Source organism: Sorghum bicolor, chromosome 5 (genome assembly GCF_000003195.3).
Source record: "Sorghum bicolor cultivar BTx623 chromosome 5, Sorghum_bicolor_NCBIv3, whole genome shotgun sequence".
Classification (NCBI taxonomy): Eukaryota; Viridiplantae; Streptophyta; class Magnoliopsida; order Poales; family Poaceae; genus Sorghum; species Sorghum bicolor.
The window spans coordinates 2,365,090-2,384,959 of NC_012874.2; the positions used below are offsets into that span (position 1 = coordinate 2,365,090).

The following is a 19,870-nucleotide window of genomic DNA, read 5'->3' on the forward strand; positions in this document are numbered from 1 at the left end:
CATGACACTCTCATGATGCATTGAGACTGACCTAACCAGAGTCTAGACGACAGCATAGGATCACCGGCCCTGATCCACCAATGATATGAACGATTAACTTAGCCTGAATATGAAATGACCATTTCTTGCTTCCTTCTCTATGCATGTTATTTCTTTTTCCCTTATAGATTGAAACGTTGACTTGTACAATAGAAGAACAAGTTTTACCCCCTCCCTTCAAAATCATAAGTTATTTATTTTATTCTAGTACATAGATTTTACTATATTGTATTTAGACATACATTATATCACGTAATAATTTTGATATACTAAAAGTATCAAAGCGACTTATTGCAAAGCAGACAACACACGACACCATAGTGGACAAAAGCTGGAGCTTACAACTTAAGCCACGAGGAACAAAATCGTAAACACATCGAAGGCTTTACCATGTTGTAGCTATTCTAAGTTAAGAGACAAATGAATTAGAGTCCTGCTAGAACCCGACCAAACAAACATGTTTTATAGAAAAATTAATAAACCTTCTTGCATTTTTAAATCTGATCAATAGTTCGGAACTTTGATTTAACACAGAGTCAAATTAAGTGAACTATACTTTGAAAACAAAGACAGTACAAAAAATTTTGAAAGAAAACTTTATTAACTTTTGAAAATTTTATTCCTTCCCGCATGCATATATAGGCAGTAAATAGTTTCCGTCGCCACTTATGTTTCGACTGTTGTCATGGCGCTGATGCTGTCATGGATGTTTTCTTCTCTAATCCATGGTGTAAGCAATATTCATGAGCTCCTTTGCATGCTTCTCCCACAGCGCCACGAACACGTCCACCCCACCGCCTTTCCGCAGGCTGGGTATCAGCACCACCACCCCGTCGAGCGGGACCTTCGCCGGCAGGATCCCGGCGAGCCGTCCGCCGCACCCAAAGTCCAGGCGGTGCAGCTCCAGGTGCAGCCAGCTGTCGGACGCGACGTCCGGCAGCAGCACGTTGTCGTCGTCCCCGACCGTGGGCTCCAGCTCCTCGCCGCCGTGCAGCTCCCCGAAGTCGATGAACGACTGGAAGTAGTGGCGGTCGCGCGCGCGCACGCCGGCGCGGACCAGCGCCGCCGCGTCGCCGAGCGTGCCGCGGGCCAGGTCCCTGGCGCTGGTGGCGGCGCTCGCCGTGAGGACGACGTTCCCGAAGAAGCCCCGCGCCACGGCTTCGTCGGCGCCGGCGAGGCGCGCGCGGCCGTTCACCGCGGCGTTGAGCGCCGTGCGCGACGCGTCGTCGGCCCGGCCGCGCGCCAGCGTGATCTTCCGCCACAGGTGCGCCGAGACGGTCTCGAAGGTCGTGTACGGCGGCCGGCTCATCATCTGCTGCGGCGCGGTGGCGGCGGCCTGCTTGAGCCCCGCCACGAACTCGCTCGGGAGGTGCAGCAGCACGTTGGCGATCTCCGAAGGATCCACCCGGACCGGCGCTGGCTTACCGGCGGCGGCGTCCTCGGCGCGCAGGAACTCGGTGCCGCGGTGCTCGAACTCGCACCGCGGCGGGCGGCGCGGCACGATGGCGCTCGGCCCGTACGGCGCCGGTGGTGGTAGTAGACCGCCGCCGGTGTTGTTGTTGGTGGCGCGGACGGCGTCGGCCCACGCGTGGAAGAAGGTGGACATGGAGTAGCCGTCGGCGGCCTGGTGGTGCGCGGACGTGGCGACGACGAGACCCCCGCACGCGAAGCGGTTGATCTGGAGCATGAGCAGGTGTTGTGGCGGCGGCGCGGGAACCGGAACGTGGAGGCTCGCGAGCTCCGGGGCAGGAGCGAGTGGGAGGTGGTCGGAGAGTGCGGACGGCACCGTGGCCTCGACCACGAGCGCGCCCGCGCCGCCCTTCCCCGTGACGAAGAACGGGCGACGACGGCGGTGGCCGGCGCCGGCGACGAGGCGCGCGGTGAGGAGCGGGAAGCGCGGGAGCGTGGCGGCGAGCGCGTCGAGGAGCGCCGCGTTGGTCGGGTTGGGTGCCGTGTAGGCGAACAGCACGGTGACGTGGTACGTCGGCGCCACGAGGTCGAACACCGTCAGCGGCACCTCCGCTGATGGCTCCGACGCCGGCGCGGGTATCACGAAGGTCCGCTGCACCTGCACGTCCATTGCTAGAGCTAGCTAGCGCTCGATCTCTCGACTTGTACGTGAGGTAGGTACCTAACACTGCTGGATTGTGACTTTGTGACTTGTGAGTGAAGCTTTGTGATGGAATTAAGGATCGATTTGTGTGAGAGTGCAAAGCTAGCTGAAGACGATGGTGGTGGTGGTGGTGGTGGTGGTGGGTGTGTGAAGGCAGTGTGTAGGCAATGGGGGCAGTGGGCAGTCTATATATATATAGTGTGTGTGTGTCGTGGAACGTCATCGTACGTGCCTGAAGTGAACCTGCATGTGGTTGCACACTTGCAAACTGAGAAACTGGCTTGGAGATGCCGTGCATGGTTGGTGCCGAGGTCGCCATGCATCGATCCGTGCGTCCTCGTAGGCACAGGGAGAGGTGCACTGTACTAGCTAGCTAGTCTGCATGCAATGGTTGACGTACGGACGAAAAACGGTGCAGGCAAGACAGCCTCGGCTGTACTGTACGGGGGATAAAGGCAGGCCGCAGGCACCAACCGCGCGCTACGTGGCGGCTGCATGCAGCAGCAGCAGAGGTCAAACTTGTGTGCGAGATGGCGTCGTCGTGCGACGATCATCATTGACCACTGTGAAGAGAGCCGCCTCCACTCCAACTGTTGACTCTCCTCGGCTCTCTCTACCCGTCCGTCGCGGGCCGCGCGCACGGACCCATTTGCATTGCACTTCCTTCCACGGCACGGCCCAATTAAATCTGATGCCAAAGTCACCGCGGAGCATATCCTCATCCAGTAGTAGTCGTATAGTACTCGTATCATCGTACCATGTATCTTGGTCAACAACAACAAGCACAAAGACTCGAAACAGCTTGGCAATTGGCATCTGCCTTATCCATGGCCATGGAAGCCATACTGTTCAGACTTCAAAACAGTTTATACTCACACTATGGATGCCCTACCCAAAAGGTAAAATTCTGCTAGTATTTTTGGTAGTAATAAAACATTACCACTAGTCAGTACACGAGATCCTCACTAGAAGACATTTAATAAGAAAAATTTATACTAAATTTTGAATGGTAAAACACTAGGAGAAACTCACTTCACTAAAAGAAGTAGAAAATTCTGGTTATCATGCGACACATATGTCTGCCTTATTCTCAAGAGAAAATATATTACAAATGAAAATATATCTATCTCGCTGGAAACAACAATAATGAAACGCACATCTGCACATGAGTAATCCCTGAAAAAATTCTGCTGCACAGCATATAGAGAAATAGACATCAAAAATTGCATTGCACATGCTTACGTCGGCGGTAAAGATTCAAGTTGCCAGCAATGAAGAAAACATCAGAATTGCATTTAAGTATTTAAACGCCTTAATTTTGTCTCCAGTAAACAGGTTTGTACTAAATGAACAGAATATTTGGGATACATCGCTCCTACTTCTAGTGATGATAATCCCGGGAAACACTTTTTTGTCATGCGGCCTCTTGTGCTAACACGGTTAGTAGCTCAGATGGTATGGTCAGCAACTATGTACATAAGTATATGCAGATGCGAATACCTTATATTTTGGCTAATGTTACATTACAGGTGGGGGAAGTTCAACAGTGCTGCTGTGCGTTGTTACGACGGAGCGGCTGATTTAATTTGCTTACCTGAAAAAGAAAATCCAAGAGTTAGTGTACCTTCTAATATAAAGAGGAAAAATAAGCAGGAATCAAAATGCAGATGCAGGGCAGCATATAGTTGCTCAGATTTTGTTCAAGGTATTTCAATGTGCGTGAGCTTCAACACTTGCAACAATGATTCTCTCATGACCAATTCTTATGTGACTTCGCATCTCAATGGATGTGACTTCATTGAAAGGATGTTTTTTTATTAAAGAAAGGTTAATCGGTTTCTGCTGAGAAATGAATTTAGCAACAAGGCAATGACTAGATACAAGAGAAAAAATTATATAAGATTTTAACAATTAGAAAAAAAATGTTGAGAAATTATGGCAAGCTAAAAAAAAGCCAACTGTAGTCTCTGTGCCATTGGGTTGGGGTAAAAAAAGATTAGTGTTACAGTCTCCTTCCTCAGACACCTCTAAATCTTGCAGGTACTACGATGTCATATATTGCATTCCCCTAAGTAGCCAAGTTAGACAGCCATTTTGCAGTTTAGTCACCAACAAAAAGCTTTAAAATGGCTAGTTTCCTACCAAATTACTCGTATGCAGGGGTGGCCATGGCCCGTGTTGATCCCAATGATGCTCCACTGCTGCTTGCACTGTACTGCATCAATGCTGATGGGTTGTGGGTTATAAGCAATCCAAAATATAGTGCTATGCAAGAGAAGCTGAAATAATGAGTTATAGTCATAGTCTCACAGATGATTAAAAAAAATGCTGCAATGACATTAGCCAATAAAACAAATGTGAATATATGGTAAGAGGCACTCAGATTGGAAATTTATTTCTTTTCAGAAAATGAACAGGTTGTTGTTAAAAAGAAAATTTCAAAACACCTTCAAGCAAATTTACTATGGTTCATTTGTCACAAAAGGTTTGGCAAACATTACTAGAGTTCAGTTGTCACAACATTTTGGCAATAAACATAGAAGTTGTAAAATGCATTGTAAAAGTTCTAAAAAAGACAAACTATGCACATTGTGACCGCTACCTTCAAGGACGATCTCCAGCAAAAAATTTGTCTAGCTAATTGCACTGCCAGTCTTGAATTGAGTGCTTGAGGAAACACTCTATAACAACTTTGCTTGCATTTTAAATCATGCTATTCTGCAGTTCTGCTTGGTATCCAGTTGCTGAAGCTAAAATTCAAATTATAGTTACACCCTGATCCCAAGAGCCAGGTAAACCACGACTCTGAGTCAAGAACCAGCAAAACTCTGCTCTGGTTGTTGTAGGAACTGAAACTCCTCAGCATATAGCTGTAAAACCCTAGAGACTTCATCTCTAACTGGACTCATTACATGCTGATTGAGCAATGTCATGTACTTACAGATTATCTCAAATTCATCCTGCTGAAATTCATTAGGTAAGGCACTCCTCCATTTCCCTGATTTTCCAACAGAAGAAAATCCATAAAGAAGTGAAAGGAAGGTTACAGGGTCTGGCAAGCAGCCTTTGTTAGACATCTTTTCTTTCAACTCCATTGCCTTCCCGAGCATATTATGTCGACACAAGCTGAAGATTATAGCATTGTATGCCGAAATCCTTGGGTCCAATCCATCAGAAATCAATCCCTTGAATACATCTAAAAGGGCACTCTTCTTGTGAGCCTGATCAGTATCACTGCAGTTTGAGTTGATCATACCATACCTACAGTTTGTGAGCCCATTAACCAAATAATGCATTGTAGCATCGTTAGGAGAGCAATGGTTAAGCAGCATATGCTCAAAGTACGCTGCAGCTTGGATTGCTTTATCTTTCTTAAAGAGACTACCAATTAGAACTGTGTAGTGTACAACATTGGGAAATAGACCCTCAGACTGCATACTTGCAAACAAAACTTCTGCACTGTCTGTGTTACCGATGTTGCAGTATCCACATATTAGTGATGCGTATGTAACAATATTCGGCTTGCATCTTCGCTTCATCATATCACATAAAAACCTAAGAGCTGCTTTTATGTCGCCTTTTTTAGCATAGCCATCGATAAGTGTAGTATATGTAAACTCATCTGGGATACACCCAACCTTTCTCATGCTGCTCATGCACATAACCGCCTCATTCATCATTCCAGACTTACAATATCCTTTTATCATAGCATTGTAGGCTACAATATCACGATAGCCACCTTTTTCTTCCATGAACTCAAATATTTTCCTCGCATCACTGAGTTTGTCACTTCTAATGAATCCATCAATCAGAGTAGTATATACAAATTTATCAGGCTGGACTTTTTGCTCAAGCATCTCTACAAGAAGGTTCTTAGCTGCAGAAAGCATCCGTTTCTTGCATAGACCACTAATCAGCACATTATATATGTTAGCATCAGGCATCACCTGTCTCTCTGCCATCTTTTCCCGGACCATCAAAGCCTCATCAACCTGCCCGGAAACAACAAGGCCATGTATTAATGCTCCAAGTGTAACCACATCCGGAGTATGCCCTCTTCCAATCATTTCCACAAGCAAATCCGATGCAACCATCACCTCTCCTCTGACGCAGAAGCCATGAATCAAAGGAGTATAGCTTAACTGATTCGGTTCCAACTCCCTCCTAATGGCCTCCCTCAAAAGTTTCAGAGCCTCTTCAACATCCCCTTCCCGGCAAAACGCTGCTATCAAAGTATTGAATGTGACGACATCCGGGTCAAACCTGCTTGCAACCATCTGGTTCAGAACAGCCAATGCCTGTGACGCCGATCGGCATTTGCACAATGCATAAATCACAGTGTTGTAAATCTGCACGTTGGGGGACAGCCCTCTCTCCTTCATCTCCCAAAGCAAACTCTCAATCTTCGTCAAATCGCTTTTCCTCCCGAGCCAGTGAATGATAGCACCATATGTCACCACAGTTGGCATGATCCCCTTCATCTCCATCTCGCCCAACAGCAGCAACCCCCTCCCGACGTCCCCGCGTCGGCAGTAGCCATCGATCAGCACGTTGTAGAACACTGCGCCCGGGACGCACCCTTCTCCCCACCTGGCCTCAATGAGGCGCCTCCCCTCCTCCACCCGCCCTTCCAGGCACAGCCCGCGGACCATGACGCAGGTGCTGTAGTCATCCGCGCCGCCCTCCCGGTCCCGGGCGAGCATCTCGCCGTACAGCCTCCGGGCGCACTCCCACCGTCGGCGGTCCACGAGGAGCCTGAGCAGGCGGTTGCAGTGCGGCGCGTCGGGGAGCGCGCCGTGCAGGTCCCTGGCGCGCGCGCACGCCTCGGCGGCCTTCGCTTCCATCCCGGCGTCGGCGTAGGCGGCGGCGAGCGCGCCGAGGCTCCCGCGCGTGGGCGTAACCCCCGCGAGGGACATGGAGCGGAGCGCGGCGTCCGCGGCGTCGAAGCGGCGGGCGCGGGCGAGGAGGCGGAGCAGCGCCGAGTGGGCGAGCGGGGTGCCGCCATGGCAGTGGTGGTGGGCACGGTGCCAGGAGAGGAGCGCGACCGCGAGGTCCGGGTCGGCGTCCCCGAGCGCGGAGACGGCGGCGGCGAGGCGCGCGTCGGGGAGCGGGGCAGGGAGGAGCGCCGCGAGGGAGCGGGACCAGGTCGGGTCGGTGGAGCGCGCGGCGAGCACGCGCGCGAGCGACGCCGCGAGGGAGGGGGCGATGGCCGGGCTCGGTCTCGGGCGGTGCGGGAGGAGCGGGGTGACGCGGGGCACGAGCCTCGCTGACATCAAACGCTGCGGCGGCGGCCGCGGTCTGCGAGCGCGAGCGCGAGGTGGAGGCGGCGGCCGGCCGCGGCGCGAATCGATGGCCAGCCGAGCGCACGCAGCGGCACGCTTTTGTGTTTGTGCTGCATCGTGGCCGTTGGACGGCGAGGCTGGAAGCCCTCGAGCCGCATCCAACCATCCACTGGCGCCCTTGGAGTCGGAGGCGGCAGAATGGATTGCTTGCATTGAATCAGAAGATTGCCATTTCAGTTGGGAGTTACAGTACATTGGAAATTGCAGGACACTGATATATACATCATCTCTAAAAATTCAGGCACATGAAATTTAGCAAGTCACGTTTTGTCAAAGGCAGTGTGATCTAGGTAGCTGGCCCTCGACTACGAAGCTCGTAGTCTCCGGCAGAGTCTTCCAGGGCGGAGGTTATACCCCTCTCAGCCGGCTGGGCTTAGGAGACGCAGGGGGGAAGAAGGAGATAGTAGATTCATTCTTCCCTGGTTACAAGAATATATAGCCAATGGCCCAACAAACTATGGAAGGGAAATCCCTTAATTATAGACTAACCAAAACAACTTCCAATCTAATCCCAATCTAATCCCTGATTTCTAGCCACTGGAAGTTGCCCCTTCGGGCTGCTGGAGCGCGCGCCCTGCGCGCTCAGCTGCGCGGCGTACGTCGCGGGCGCGCCTGCGCCTTGCGTACGTTTTCCGCACATGACATCTCTCCCCGCCTCGAAGTCCAGCTCGTCCTCGAGCTAAAAGGTCGGAAACCGAGAGCGGAAATCCTCCAGGTCCTCCCAAGTAGCAGCAGACACTGGCTCGCCCTGCCACTCGACGAGCAGCTAGCGCACACCCCGAGCGACCCGTGCCTTCACGACCTTGGCGGGAGCAGGAACAGCAGCCCCGTTCAGGAGGGGGGGGGGGCAGTGGCGGCGGTGCTGCAGGTGGGGCGCCGACGAACTTCCGCAGGACACCGACGTGGAACACATCGTGCAGGCGAGCTCCAGGCGGCAGCTGGAGGCGGACAGCCACGTCGTTGATCAACTCCAGGACCTGATATGGCCCGACATAGCGAGGCTTGAGCTTCCCCTTGGGCGCGTTGGGGAGGGACGCCACAGCACGCTGCCGTAGACGCAGCCAGGCCCAGTCGCCGACCTGGAAGGACACCGGGCGATGGTGGCGGTCGTAGATGCGCTTCTGCGCTGCCTGAGCCTGCTCTAGGCGATAGCGGACGTCGTCGAGGAAGGCGGCGCGGTCCTCCATCTCCGGAGCCACCGCGGCTACTCGGGTCTCGCCGGGCTCGTACGAGCGAATGGTCGGGGGATCCCGGCCGTAGACCACCCGGAACGGCGTGTCGCGGAGAGAGGACTGGTAGGCGGTGTTGTAAATGTACTCCGCCCAGGGCAGCCATCGGAGCCACTGTCGAGGACGGTCCGCGGAGAAACAACGCAGGTACATGACGATGACGCGGTTGGCGGCCTCGGTCTGGCCGTTCGTCTGCGGGTGGAAGGCGGACGACATGAAGAGCTTTGTCCCTGTGAGCCGCATAAGCTCCTGCCAGAACGCGGACGTGAACATCGGGTCGCGGTCTGAGACGATAGACTGCGGAACGCCATGTAGACGGACGACGTCGGCGAAGAACGCCTGGGCGACCGATTCCGCTGTGTAGGGGTGCGCCAGCGGTATGAAGTGGCAGTACTTGCTGAAGCGGTCGACCACGGAGAGGATGACCGTCTTGCCCTGCACATTGGGCAATGCCTCGATGAAGTCGATGCCGATGTCTGCCCAGACCACGGACGGCACCGGCAGCGGCTGCAGCAGTCCTGCTGGCCTGAGGTGGTCGGACTTGTACTGCTGGCAGGTACTACAGGCCTGCACGAACGCCTGCACGACTCGGCGCATGCTGGGGAAGTGGAAGTCGCGCCGGAGGCGATGGAGAGTGCGGTGGACGCCTTCGTGACCATCGTTGTGGACGGCGGCCACGACCTCCTGGAGAAGCGGCGACGTGGGCGGGATGTACAGGCGGCCGTCGTAGGTAATCATGCCGTCCACCAGCGCCCATGGCGCGGCGCGGGCGCCCGAACGGACCTCGGCGTAGAGGGCGACCAGAGCAGGGTCGGTGGCCTGGGCATGGCGCAGGCGGTCGATGAGGTCAAAGCGGGGCGCCGAGATCGCCATGGCCTCCCCTTCTTCGGTGTCGCGGCGAGAGAGGGCGTCGGCGACGACATTAGTGGCGCCGGAGCGGTACTCCACCGAGAAGTCGAAGCCCAAGAGCTTGCCGACCCAACGGTGCTGGGGGATCGTGGCGAGGCGCTGGTCGAGGAGATATTTCAGACTGTAGTGGTCGGTCTTGACGATGAAGCTCCGCCCCCAGAGGTACGGCCGCCAGTGCCGCACGGCCTGGACGAGGCCGATGAGCTCGCGCTCGTAGGCGGCCAGCGCGCGGTGACGGGGTGCCACTGGCCGGCTGAAGAAAGCGACTGGGTGGCCCTCCTGAGTCAGGACCGCCCCAAACCCGACGGTCGACGCGTCACATTTGACGGTGAACAGCTTGGTGAAGTCCGGCATGGCGAGGACGGGGGCGGACGTGACAGCGGCTTTGAGGGCCGCGAACGCCGACGCGGCTGCGTCGTCCCAGGAGAAGCCCTCCTTCTTGAGGAGCGCCGACAGTGGTGCGGCCAGAGCCCCGTAGCCGTGGACGAACTTGCGGTAGTATCCCGCCAGGCCGAGAAAGCCGCGGACTGCCCGCACCGAGCGGGGAGCCGGCGAGTCGTGGATCGCCTGCACCTTGGTCGGGTCCATGGCCACTCCCGCCGCAGAGATGACATGGCCGAGGTAGGCGACAGAGGGCGCGCCAAAAGAACATTTGGAGCGCTTGACGAAGAGCTGGTGGCGTTGCAGTTCGTCGAGGACGGCCCGAAGGTGGCGGAGGTGATCGGCCCATGTCCTGCTGTAAATGAGAATATCATCAAAAAATACCAGGACGAAGCGGCGGAGGAACGGCCGGAGCACGTCATTCATCAAGGCCTGGAACGTCGCCGGGGTGTTGCACAGCCCGAACGCCATCACCAGGAACTCGTAGAGGCCGTCGTGGGTGCGGAACGCCGTCTTGTGCACATCTTCCGGCCTCATCCGCACCTGGTGATACCCGGACCGGAGGTCGAGCTTGGTGAAGAACTTGGCGCCGTGGAGCTCGTCGAGGAGCTCGTCAACCACCGGGATCGGGAAGGCGTCCTTGACGGTGAGCGCATTGAGCGCCCTGTAGTCGACGCAGAAACGCCACGACCCGTCCGGCTTCTTGACGAGGAGAACCGGCGATGAGAAGGGCGAGTCGCTGCGTCGGACGATGCCCTGCTCGATCATAGCGGCGCACTGCCGCTCCAACTCGTCCTTGTGCGCTGCTGGGTACCGATAGGGCCGGACAGCGACGGGCTGGGCGTCAGCCTTCAGGGTGATGCGGTGGTCGTGCGCGCGTTTGGGGGGCAGACCTGTCGGGTCAGCGAAGAGCCCCCCGTACGCGTGCAGCAGGGCGTCGAGGAGCGGCCCAGCCTCTGATGTGACGCTCAGTGATGGCACCGCAGGGCAGGCTATGCCTGTCTAGGAGACAGGGCGCCCCAGGTGCTGGAACGACATGCGCCGGCTGCTGAGGTCCCAGACGATGGGCCCCAGCGCGCCTAGCCACCGCGTCCCCAGGACGACGTCGTACCCGGCCAGCGGCATGACGAAGAGGTCGGCCGGGAACGTGACGCCGTCGATGAGCAGGGGCGCGTCGCGGATGACACCGTCGCAGGTGACGCGCTCGCCGTTTGTGACCAAGGCGGTGAGGCGCGGCCGCTGACGCAGGGGGAGGCCGGAACGCCGGGCAGCCGCCGCCGAGATGAAGTTGTGCGTGCTGCCGGATCGAGGAGAGCGACGAGGGACACGCGGAGCTGCATGGTGCCCGCCACCGGAACCCCAGCCACGGCCTGGAGCGAGAAACAGGGAGCCTCGGCGTCGGGCTCGGCAGCTGCGACGTCGTCGGGGGCGTCATCAATCTCGACGCCTTCCAGGAAGAAAATGCGCCTGCAAAAACGGTTATGGCCGCGGGTATATTTCTCATTGCAGTTGAAACATAAACCGAGACGGCGACGCTCAGCCATCTCCTCAGGCGAGAGACGCCGGTTACCGTCCCCGCGGCCCGGCTGTGTGGCTGCTGGCGGAGCCGGCAAGGCCAGTGGTGGAGGTGGTGGCGGCAGGGCAGCACGGGGCGCAGGCGCCGGCAGAATGCCCCGCGCAGGAGCTCGTGGCGCGGGCGGCGGCGGCCGCTCAGCCTCCATCAGCTCGACCTGGCGCGCGAGACTCATCGCTGCGGCGAGCGAGTCGGGGTTGTGGAGGCGAACGGCATGACTGAGCGGCGGGAGGAGTCCGCCGGTGTAGAGCTGAACACGCTGCTCCTCGTCCAGGCGACCGGCTCGAGGTAGAAGCGCCTGAAAACGGTTGGAGTACTCTTCGACGGTGCCCGTGCGTCGGCACTCGACGAGTTCGAACAGCGGCGCCGACCTGAGCGGTGGCCCGAACCGCAGGTGCAGGTACTCCTTGAAGCGCGCCCAGGTGGGCATGCCGGAGTCTTCCTCGAGCTGGTTATACCACAGCTGCGCGACGCCCTCGAGGTTGTACGAAGCCTGCCACACGCGTTCCTCCGCCATGGTGCGGTGTTGGCGGAAATAGGCCTCGCATTTGTTGCGCGACGTCCCACTTTTTGTGCTTGGGCGGGTAGTCGGTGTGCGGACCTTCCGCGTGCCGGTTGCCTCCGCCGCCGCCGGCGGACGACTCCGACTTCTCCTTCTTCAGCGAGGCCATATCGGCCTTCATGGTCGCCATGTCCTCGGTGAGGGCCTTGATGGCCGCCAGGAGGTCGGCTGCGGAGGGCTCCGTCATGCTGGCCGCTAGGGCGATGGACGCGGACGAGGTGGGTGATGGTGGCGCGGCGGCTGATTGGTGCTGGGCTGCAGTGGACGATGAACTGGAGGAGCGGGTGGGAGAGGATCGACGAGACCATGATACCAGGTTGTCAAGGGCAGTGTGATCTAGGGTAGCTGGCCCTCGACTACGAAGCTCGTAGTCTCCGGCAGAGTCTTCCAGGGCGGAGGTTATACCCCTCTCAGCCGGCTGGGCTTAGGAGACGCAGGGGGGAAGAAGGAGATAGTAGATTAATTCTTGCTTGATTCATTCTTCCCTGGTTACAATAATATATAGCCAATGGCCCAACAAACTATGGAAGGGAAATCCCTTAATTATAGACTAACCAAAACAACTTCCAATCTAATCCCTGATTTCTAGCCACTGGAAGTTGCCCCTTCGGGCTGCTGGGGCGCGCGCCCTGCGCGCTCAGCTGCGCGGCGTACGTCGCGGGCGCGCCTGCGCCTTGCGTACGTTTTCCCGCACATGACACGTTTCAAAAAGCCAAAATGACTTGCAACTTAAAACGAAATCTTGCAATACAGAGCGTCGGTGCGATTCAGTCTTTCGGTTAACATGTACAAGTTGTTCATCATTTGCACTGATGACAAAGTGTGAGCCTCAGGCGTGCTTCCTCCAACTTCAATCGTACGAGAAAGGGAGAAACATTTGTTGTTAAGGACAGAGGCAGACAGTAGACAACGACAGTGGTTAGCCTGTCACGCAGAGTTGCCATCGGCCATCGCCGACAAATGCATCCTGCAGAAAGGAAGCCATCTTCGTTGATGTGGCCGACGTCCGCGGAGTTGGCGAGGATCCAATGGCAGTTGCCAGTGGCCGCCAGAGCTATGCAAGTGTTGGATCGGATTCGCCCTCGGCTCGCGCATCCAAGGGAGGATGGCTGTTCTCTGCCCAGCTAGCCTAGCCTCCCTCCTCGCTAGTTCTCCGTGGCTGCTTCACAATGTCACAGTTTCTTGATGCAGCACCAGAGGAAGATCAGCAGAGGTTTTTTCTTTCCCGGATTTGGAAAGAAAAATCCATGTTTGATTCAGAACAAGTTTTGATCAGTGAAATGTAACATAGATTTTTTCTGATTGTTAAGCCCATTTGAAGCTTCAGTTTTAGTGTCTCCCATATTTGACATGAGGAGATGAGGACATTAGCTGATTACCAATGTGTTGTTGAGGGATGAAGGTTAAGAATGAGATTTGCAGATTACCAATGTGTTCTTGCACAATCTTGTTCAAGTAGGAGACACAGCGCTCATTCAACTGACTCGGGCTCTCTCCACCACCCTGGACACAATTACAGATTTTGATAAGATCTTCAAATGAGGTACAGAACTATAGATATGGATTTAGCATTGTTGCAAGTGGCTAAGGGGAAATTTCGTGTTGTTTTGAACACATCCTGTTCAGTTTTAACTAGCAACAGCAGGTTGAAAGCAGCGCTAATAGTCATGGCTTCAGTCAATTCAAGATCTGAAACAAACAGAGGCCGTTATGACTTGTAAAACAGAGGATGAACAAGGCTGAAAACGCACAATGACAAGTGTTGCGGTTCCATGCAATTCTACTGTTGAAATATGGTACAGTACACTAGCTGTACAACACATAGTGTTAGTGCTAGAGCTGGGATGGGGAATGTTCATCACATTGTGCATCGTGGTTTGAGTGCACAGACGTTATCACAACGTCTTGCTGTCTGCCAGCCTCATTTACCTCAGGATCATTTGTCCCTGGTCATTCGTCAATGATGAATCCTGTAAGAATTCCGCTTTCTGGGAAACAAATGATAATTGCTGAAATGAGTGAATGACATTAGATGGTTGAGCTCCTATATAGGAGTACATCTAATGGCCACGAATGCTGGCCTACAGGCTACAGGCTCAAGTACGAGATACATTGTACCATTGTTTTCTACTAGTGGTGGTCCAAATAGAGGCTTACTATGATTTTCTAGGCAGTACAGGAATGACAGATATGAGTTTCAGACATGAAAACATTTGGGAGTACTAGTATGTTTCGACTAACCAGATGGGGTAGACATGAAAACACTAACGTTACTGTTAATGCTTGTTCTTATTCTCTTAATCCATGGAATTACAGAGAGTAAACGCTGCTAACAGTGAAGGAACCATACAAACCAGAAAATATACAAATTTCAACAAGGATCAAGAGGTTCAGGTCATTGTTCTAACTGAGACACCAGGATCTCTTACAAAATAATGCAACAATAAGCAGAGAATGTTGTGACACCCACTGATGTTTAAATTGATTTCCCCTCTAAACATAACTGTGGCTGAACAAAAGATAAATTTCACCTGGTGAACTTGATGCTGAAGTGCACTGAAAGGACACCATTTCTCTAGACAGTTTCTTCGAACAAAGGAGGCCATAGATCATGGTCAGAAAATTAGAGCAGGAGACAGATATAACCACTCCAAAAAATTTAAAATTCACTTGAAGATGTATCAGCACAGTTAACATAATGTTTGTTAGTAGGCTTCCATAGGATAACGATATTGCAAATGTTAGCTGATTGCGGAGGGGAGAAAAAAAATCTAACCTCATTTCCAATGAACTGGGAGATCTGCATTATGCACCATTGCACTCATTATCAACACATCATATGGAAAGGCGGATACTGTGAGATCCTTAGGGAGCATCCTACAGGTAACTAATCAAGACAATAAAGCAATATAGACTGTTTCGGTCAACATAGCTTGTGTGAGGAAAAATATAAAAAGCGTTTTCCACTGTTAACAGTGTGGGAAAATACCCAAGCTTAAATTATGGCTGAGAGTGCAGGGTTCCTTCGCAGATTATGTAATAAAAGGCACACTACGGTGTTACTCATTAATTTGCAAACTGATTCCTTCAAAAGGTACCTAAGATTTGCCACAGGATCTACCTGTTTATAAACTTGAGGCTGAAGTGCACTAATAAGAGACATTTCTCTAGAGAATTTCATCATTCAAAGCATCCAAGAAATCCACATGCCACATAAAGATGATCAGCGCAGTCGAAAACTGAATTCATTTCTAACATAATACTCATTTCTTGGCTTCATTAAGGACACGATACTTTTCAGGCAGAGACGTTGCATGGTGGTGGTATTCATCCCTCGAGAGAAGTGATATAAGCATGGCAGTAGTGGAAGCTTCAAGTGAGAAATTCTTCTCATCAAGTTTGCAGAGGTAAGCCCCGGCCCTGGTTATGTCACCTCTATGTAGCAACCTCCTAACTAGAGCGTTTAACATACGTGAGTTTGGAGTAGTACCACTCTTTTCCATTGCTGAAAACAGATCATCAAACTCCTCTAGGTACCCTTCTTCTATGAGATTTTCTGCTATTAAGCAATACGTGAAGACATCCGGAACCAGACCATAAGAAGAGATGGTAGCGAACAAATGCATGGCATCTTCATTTCTACCACTTTTGAACAAAGCCCCAATCATAATGTTGAAAGTAGTAATTTCAAGCTGAAAATCCTTAGAACACAGGCTCTGAAACAATTTGAATGCTTCATCAACACAATTATTTTTGGAAAGACCATTCAGAATTATGTTGTATATCCAAATATTCCACTGTTTTCCACTTGTGATCATATTGAGATAGAGTTCCTTTGCTTCAGAAAATCTCCTGGTTGTAAACAATCCATGCAGTATAGTACTATAAGTCACAACTCCAGGAGTAATGCCATTGCGCAACATTTCTCGAAAAACACCATATGCATCATCTATCCTGCCAGCTCTACAGTAGCCATGAAGCAAGGTATTATAAGTCCATTCATCAGGTTTCAAGCCAACTGAGAGCATAACATCAAGTGACTTTGCTGCTTCATCAATTCTACCAACTAAGCAGTGGCCACCTATTAATGTAGTGTATGATATAACACCAGGCCTCGTGCCCACACGTTCCATCAAGTCAATGAGCCTTTGGGCTTTCATAACCTGTCCTTTTGTGCACAAGTTACACAATATGGTGTTGAAGAACACGACATCGGGACGGATTCCTTGATTCAACATTTCAAAATAAAATTCCTTAGCTTTCTCCCATTTGTCAACGGTGCACAGTCCATAAACTAGGGAATTAAAAACAAATATGTTAGGAGCCACTCCTTCGTTCATCATCTGGTTGAATTTAAGGACAGCATCGTCCACCCTGCCTAATTTGCATAGTGCATCTATTAGTGCTCCATAGTTGACTACATCAGGACTCAACCCTTGCTGCTTCATTTTGTTAAATATATGCATTGCCTCATCTATCATTGCCTTCTTAGCATATGCAGTGAATATTATGTTGAAGATGTGATGATCAGGTGAAAGACCATTTTCTACCATCAAATTTAGGAGATCATGCATTTCAGAAAGAGCACCTTTGGTAGCATATCCATGAATCAAAATGCCATAGATAGCTACATTAGGTTTTATACCCTTCCTAATCATAGAATCAAATAAAAATCTAGCTTCCCTGCATCTTCCATTATTGCATAGGTAGTTCAGCAGCGAACCATAAGTATAACAATCTGGCTTGAGACCGTGTGCAGACATTTCTTCGAGCATTCGTACCACCTCTTTCCACTTCCCTATAGATAGGTATCCATGGATCAGACAATTATATGTGTCATTGTCTGGCTTAACACCTTTATCAATCATCTGCTGAAAGACACCCTCGGCCCTATCAACCACTTGAGCTTTGCACAGGCCATCAATTACTGTGGTGTATGTCACAACATTCGGTTGAATCCCCCGATCCATCATTTCAAGAAACAGGTTGTAAGCTTTGTCCACTTGACCCTCAGTAAAGAAACCGTTGATGACGATGGCGTAGGACACCACATTTGGTGGGCAGCTTCTACCTTGACTATCAGCCATCATGTGGAGCAGCTCAAGTGCTTCCTCAGCTCTCTTTTCATTGCAAAAACCCTTGAGAAGTGTATTGTATGATACTACATCTGGCGTGCAGCCAAGCTCAGGCATCCGTTTGACCAAAATGTCCATGGCCTCACACAACCTCTTTGCGTCACAGAGACCCTTGAGCAGTTGATTGATGACTATGTTATTCACCCTCCAGCCCGACTTAAGGATGAGACCAAATGTGGCGAAGCCATGCTCCAGGCGGCCCATGCGGCAGAAGCAGCCGATGAGTATGCTGTAGGTGCAAGGGTCTGGAGTCACCTTGATGGTGCATTCACGGATCATTCGGTTGAAGAGGGAGACGACGAGCTCTGACTCTGTGGTGGAGGAGCGCCGGCCGGAGACACGAGACACAGCGGTGAGGAGGTGGTTGAAGGCAATAACCGAGGCAGGCCTGGCGTGGGTAAGCAATCCGTCGAACAGCTTGAGCGCATCATCGAGACCGAGGCTTCCCGAGCGGGCGCGGGAGCCGATGACCCGCTCCAGCTCCAAGCACCGGTTGCTGACGGCGCTCACGCGGCCCGACATGCCGACGGAGCACCGCGGCGCGGCTACGGGCCCGGCGACGAGAGGCACGGACGGCACGGCGTCGCGTCAGTCTCCGGATCGATCGGGGAAGCAGAGCAGCAGCAGCAGCGCACGTGAGGTGGCCGGAGCCATTGCGCAACATTTCCCGCGCGTGTATTGTGTGAGGTTAGGAGACTCCCCAACGCAACGCGCTCTTCAGAAGCGAATTTTTTTTATTTTTAGTCTAAATTTGAAACAAATTTCAAATTTAACCCGCTTATGAAAATATTTTCAAAACTAGGCTATTTGGACCCGCCACCATACATGGCGGGACAAATGCACAGAACCCCGTCATGCATGGTGGCGGGGTACTACTGCTGACGTGGCATGGTTCAGAAGTACATCTGCTGACGTGGCTAACACGTGGCGGGGTACGTGGCAAAGAGTACCCCGCCACGCATCATGGCGGGATGCAACCCCGCCGCGCATCATGGCGGGGTGCTCCCTGTCTAGGCTGCGCTTGCATGGGAGCAGTCTAGGGTGTTGGACCTTGTTTAGTTCAAAAAAAAAATTGCAAAATTTTTCAAATTCCTCGTCACATAAAATCTTTAGACGTATATTTCTAACTTCAAATAAATTTATTCAAAAATTAGATTTAAATATCTATCTAATGAAACTAATTTTATATTATAAATATTTAATAAAAAAATTTTATAAGAAGCGAAAACGACAAATATTTAGGAATAAAAAGGTAACACGGTACAACTAGGCTACAGTACGACAGTACCACAGTACCAGCTACAGTGCTGCGCAGTGTGTGCTACAGTGCTGCGCAGTATGCTGCTCCACAGTAGCGCAAGTGTGTTGTACTGTGTTACCTCTTTATTCCTAAATATTTGTCGTTTTCGCTTTCTATAAAAATTTTTTGATTAAATATTTATTAAAAATATTAATATTTATAATATAAAATTAGTATCATTAGATAGATATTTAAATCTAATTTTTAAATAAATTTATTTAATGTTAAAAATATACGTTTAAAAATTTTATGTGACGGAGAATCTAAACAAGGCCCAACACCATAGATTTTTTACAAATCGAGTCAAACTGGTGATACGGGAAAAAACGACAATTAAATAGAAACTAAAGAATACTCCGTATTTCAAAGCTCTTAAAGCCATGCAGTCACAAATAACAGTGCAAACAACTTTGACTTAATTTATAAAAGATACAATTTCTAATTTTAAATAAATTTATTCAAAAATTAAAATTAAATTTCTATTTAATAATATTAATTATATATTATAAATATTAATATTTTTAATATATATGTAATCAAAGTTATTTTTCAAAAAAAATGACAGACATTCAGGAACGAGAAAGACAGATAACTGTAGCAGCACGCGTGCACAGCATGCGCGCCCAGTGCTGCGCGCAGCACCCTGCAGCCACACTGCCACTGCTGTAAGCAGGCGCACATTATTCCTAAATATTTGTTGTTTTTGCTTCTTCTAAAATTTTTTTAATAAAATATTTATTAAAAATATTAATAATTATAATATAAAATTAGTATCATTAGATAGATATTTAAATCTAATTTTTGAATAAATTTTTTTAAAGTTAAAAATATGCGTCTAAAGATTTGATGTGGCGGGAAATCAAAGAAATTTTGCAAATTTTTTTTGAGAACTATAAACAAGTCCCAAGACCCTAGACTACTCATGTGGAGTTTGCCTCTCCCTGCCATAGTTCACACTACTGCTAGCCAAAGTGAGCAGGCTTGCCTTGTTTAGTTCCAAAAAATCGACACCGTAATACTTTTGTTTGTATTTGGCAAATATTGTTCAATTATGAACTAACTAAGCTTAAAAGATTCGTCTCGTCAATTCCGACCAAAATGTGCAATTAGTTTTTATTTTCGTCTATATTTAATACTTCATACATGCATCTAAAGATTCGATGTGACGGGAAATCTAAAATTTTTTTAAATTTTTTCGGAACTAAACGAGTGCGCAAGTCAAGCTGACAACCCTACGGCGCGTCATGTCAGCTTGCCCATGCGTAGCCTGCCTCCTCTCTCTCTCCA

The 19,870-nt window shown here is 51.0% G+C and overlaps 3 protein-coding genes across 7 annotated transcripts; all 3 read right to left on the bottom strand.

The window, feature by feature from the left end:
- LOC8085613 (tryptamine hydroxycinnamoyltransferase 1) lies at positions 657 to 2,141 on the bottom strand. The gene has a single exon (XM_021460902.1). The coding sequence runs from the start codon at positions 2,117 to 2,119 to the stop codon at positions 758 to 760; it is 1,362 nt and encodes a 453-aa protein (XP_021316577.1). The 5' UTR covers positions 2,120 to 2,141; the 3' UTR covers positions 657 to 757.
- On the bottom strand, positions 3,425 to 7,922 carry LOC8085614 (pentatricopeptide repeat-containing protein At1g52620). 5 transcript variants are annotated; one of them, XM_021460633.1, is made up of 3 exons: positions 4,755 to 7,922; positions 4,295 to 4,367; positions 3,425 to 3,746 (listed from the first exon to the last, which is right to left on the bottom strand). In XM_021460633.1, exon 1 carries the CDS (start codon positions 7,687 to 7,689, stop codon positions 4,963 to 4,965), a length of 2,727 nt encoding a protein of 908 aa, XP_021316308.1. In that variant the 5' UTR covers positions 7,690 to 7,922; the 3' UTR covers positions 3,425 to 3,746; positions 4,295 to 4,367; positions 4,755 to 4,962. The 5 variants fall into 5 exon arrangements, with proteins under 5 accessions (XP_021316308.1, XP_021316305.1, XP_021316307.1 ...); XM_021460630.1 differs by having other exon boundaries at positions 4,295 to 4,378; XM_021460632.1 differs by having other exon boundaries at positions 4,295 to 4,417.
- On the bottom strand, positions 15,377 to 17,939 carry LOC8085616 (protein Rf1, mitochondrial). The gene has a single exon (XM_002450184.2). It carries the CDS (start codon positions 17,803 to 17,805, stop codon positions 15,412 to 15,414), a length of 2,394 nt encoding a protein of 797 aa, XP_002450229.1. The 5' UTR covers positions 17,806 to 17,939; the 3' UTR covers positions 15,377 to 15,411.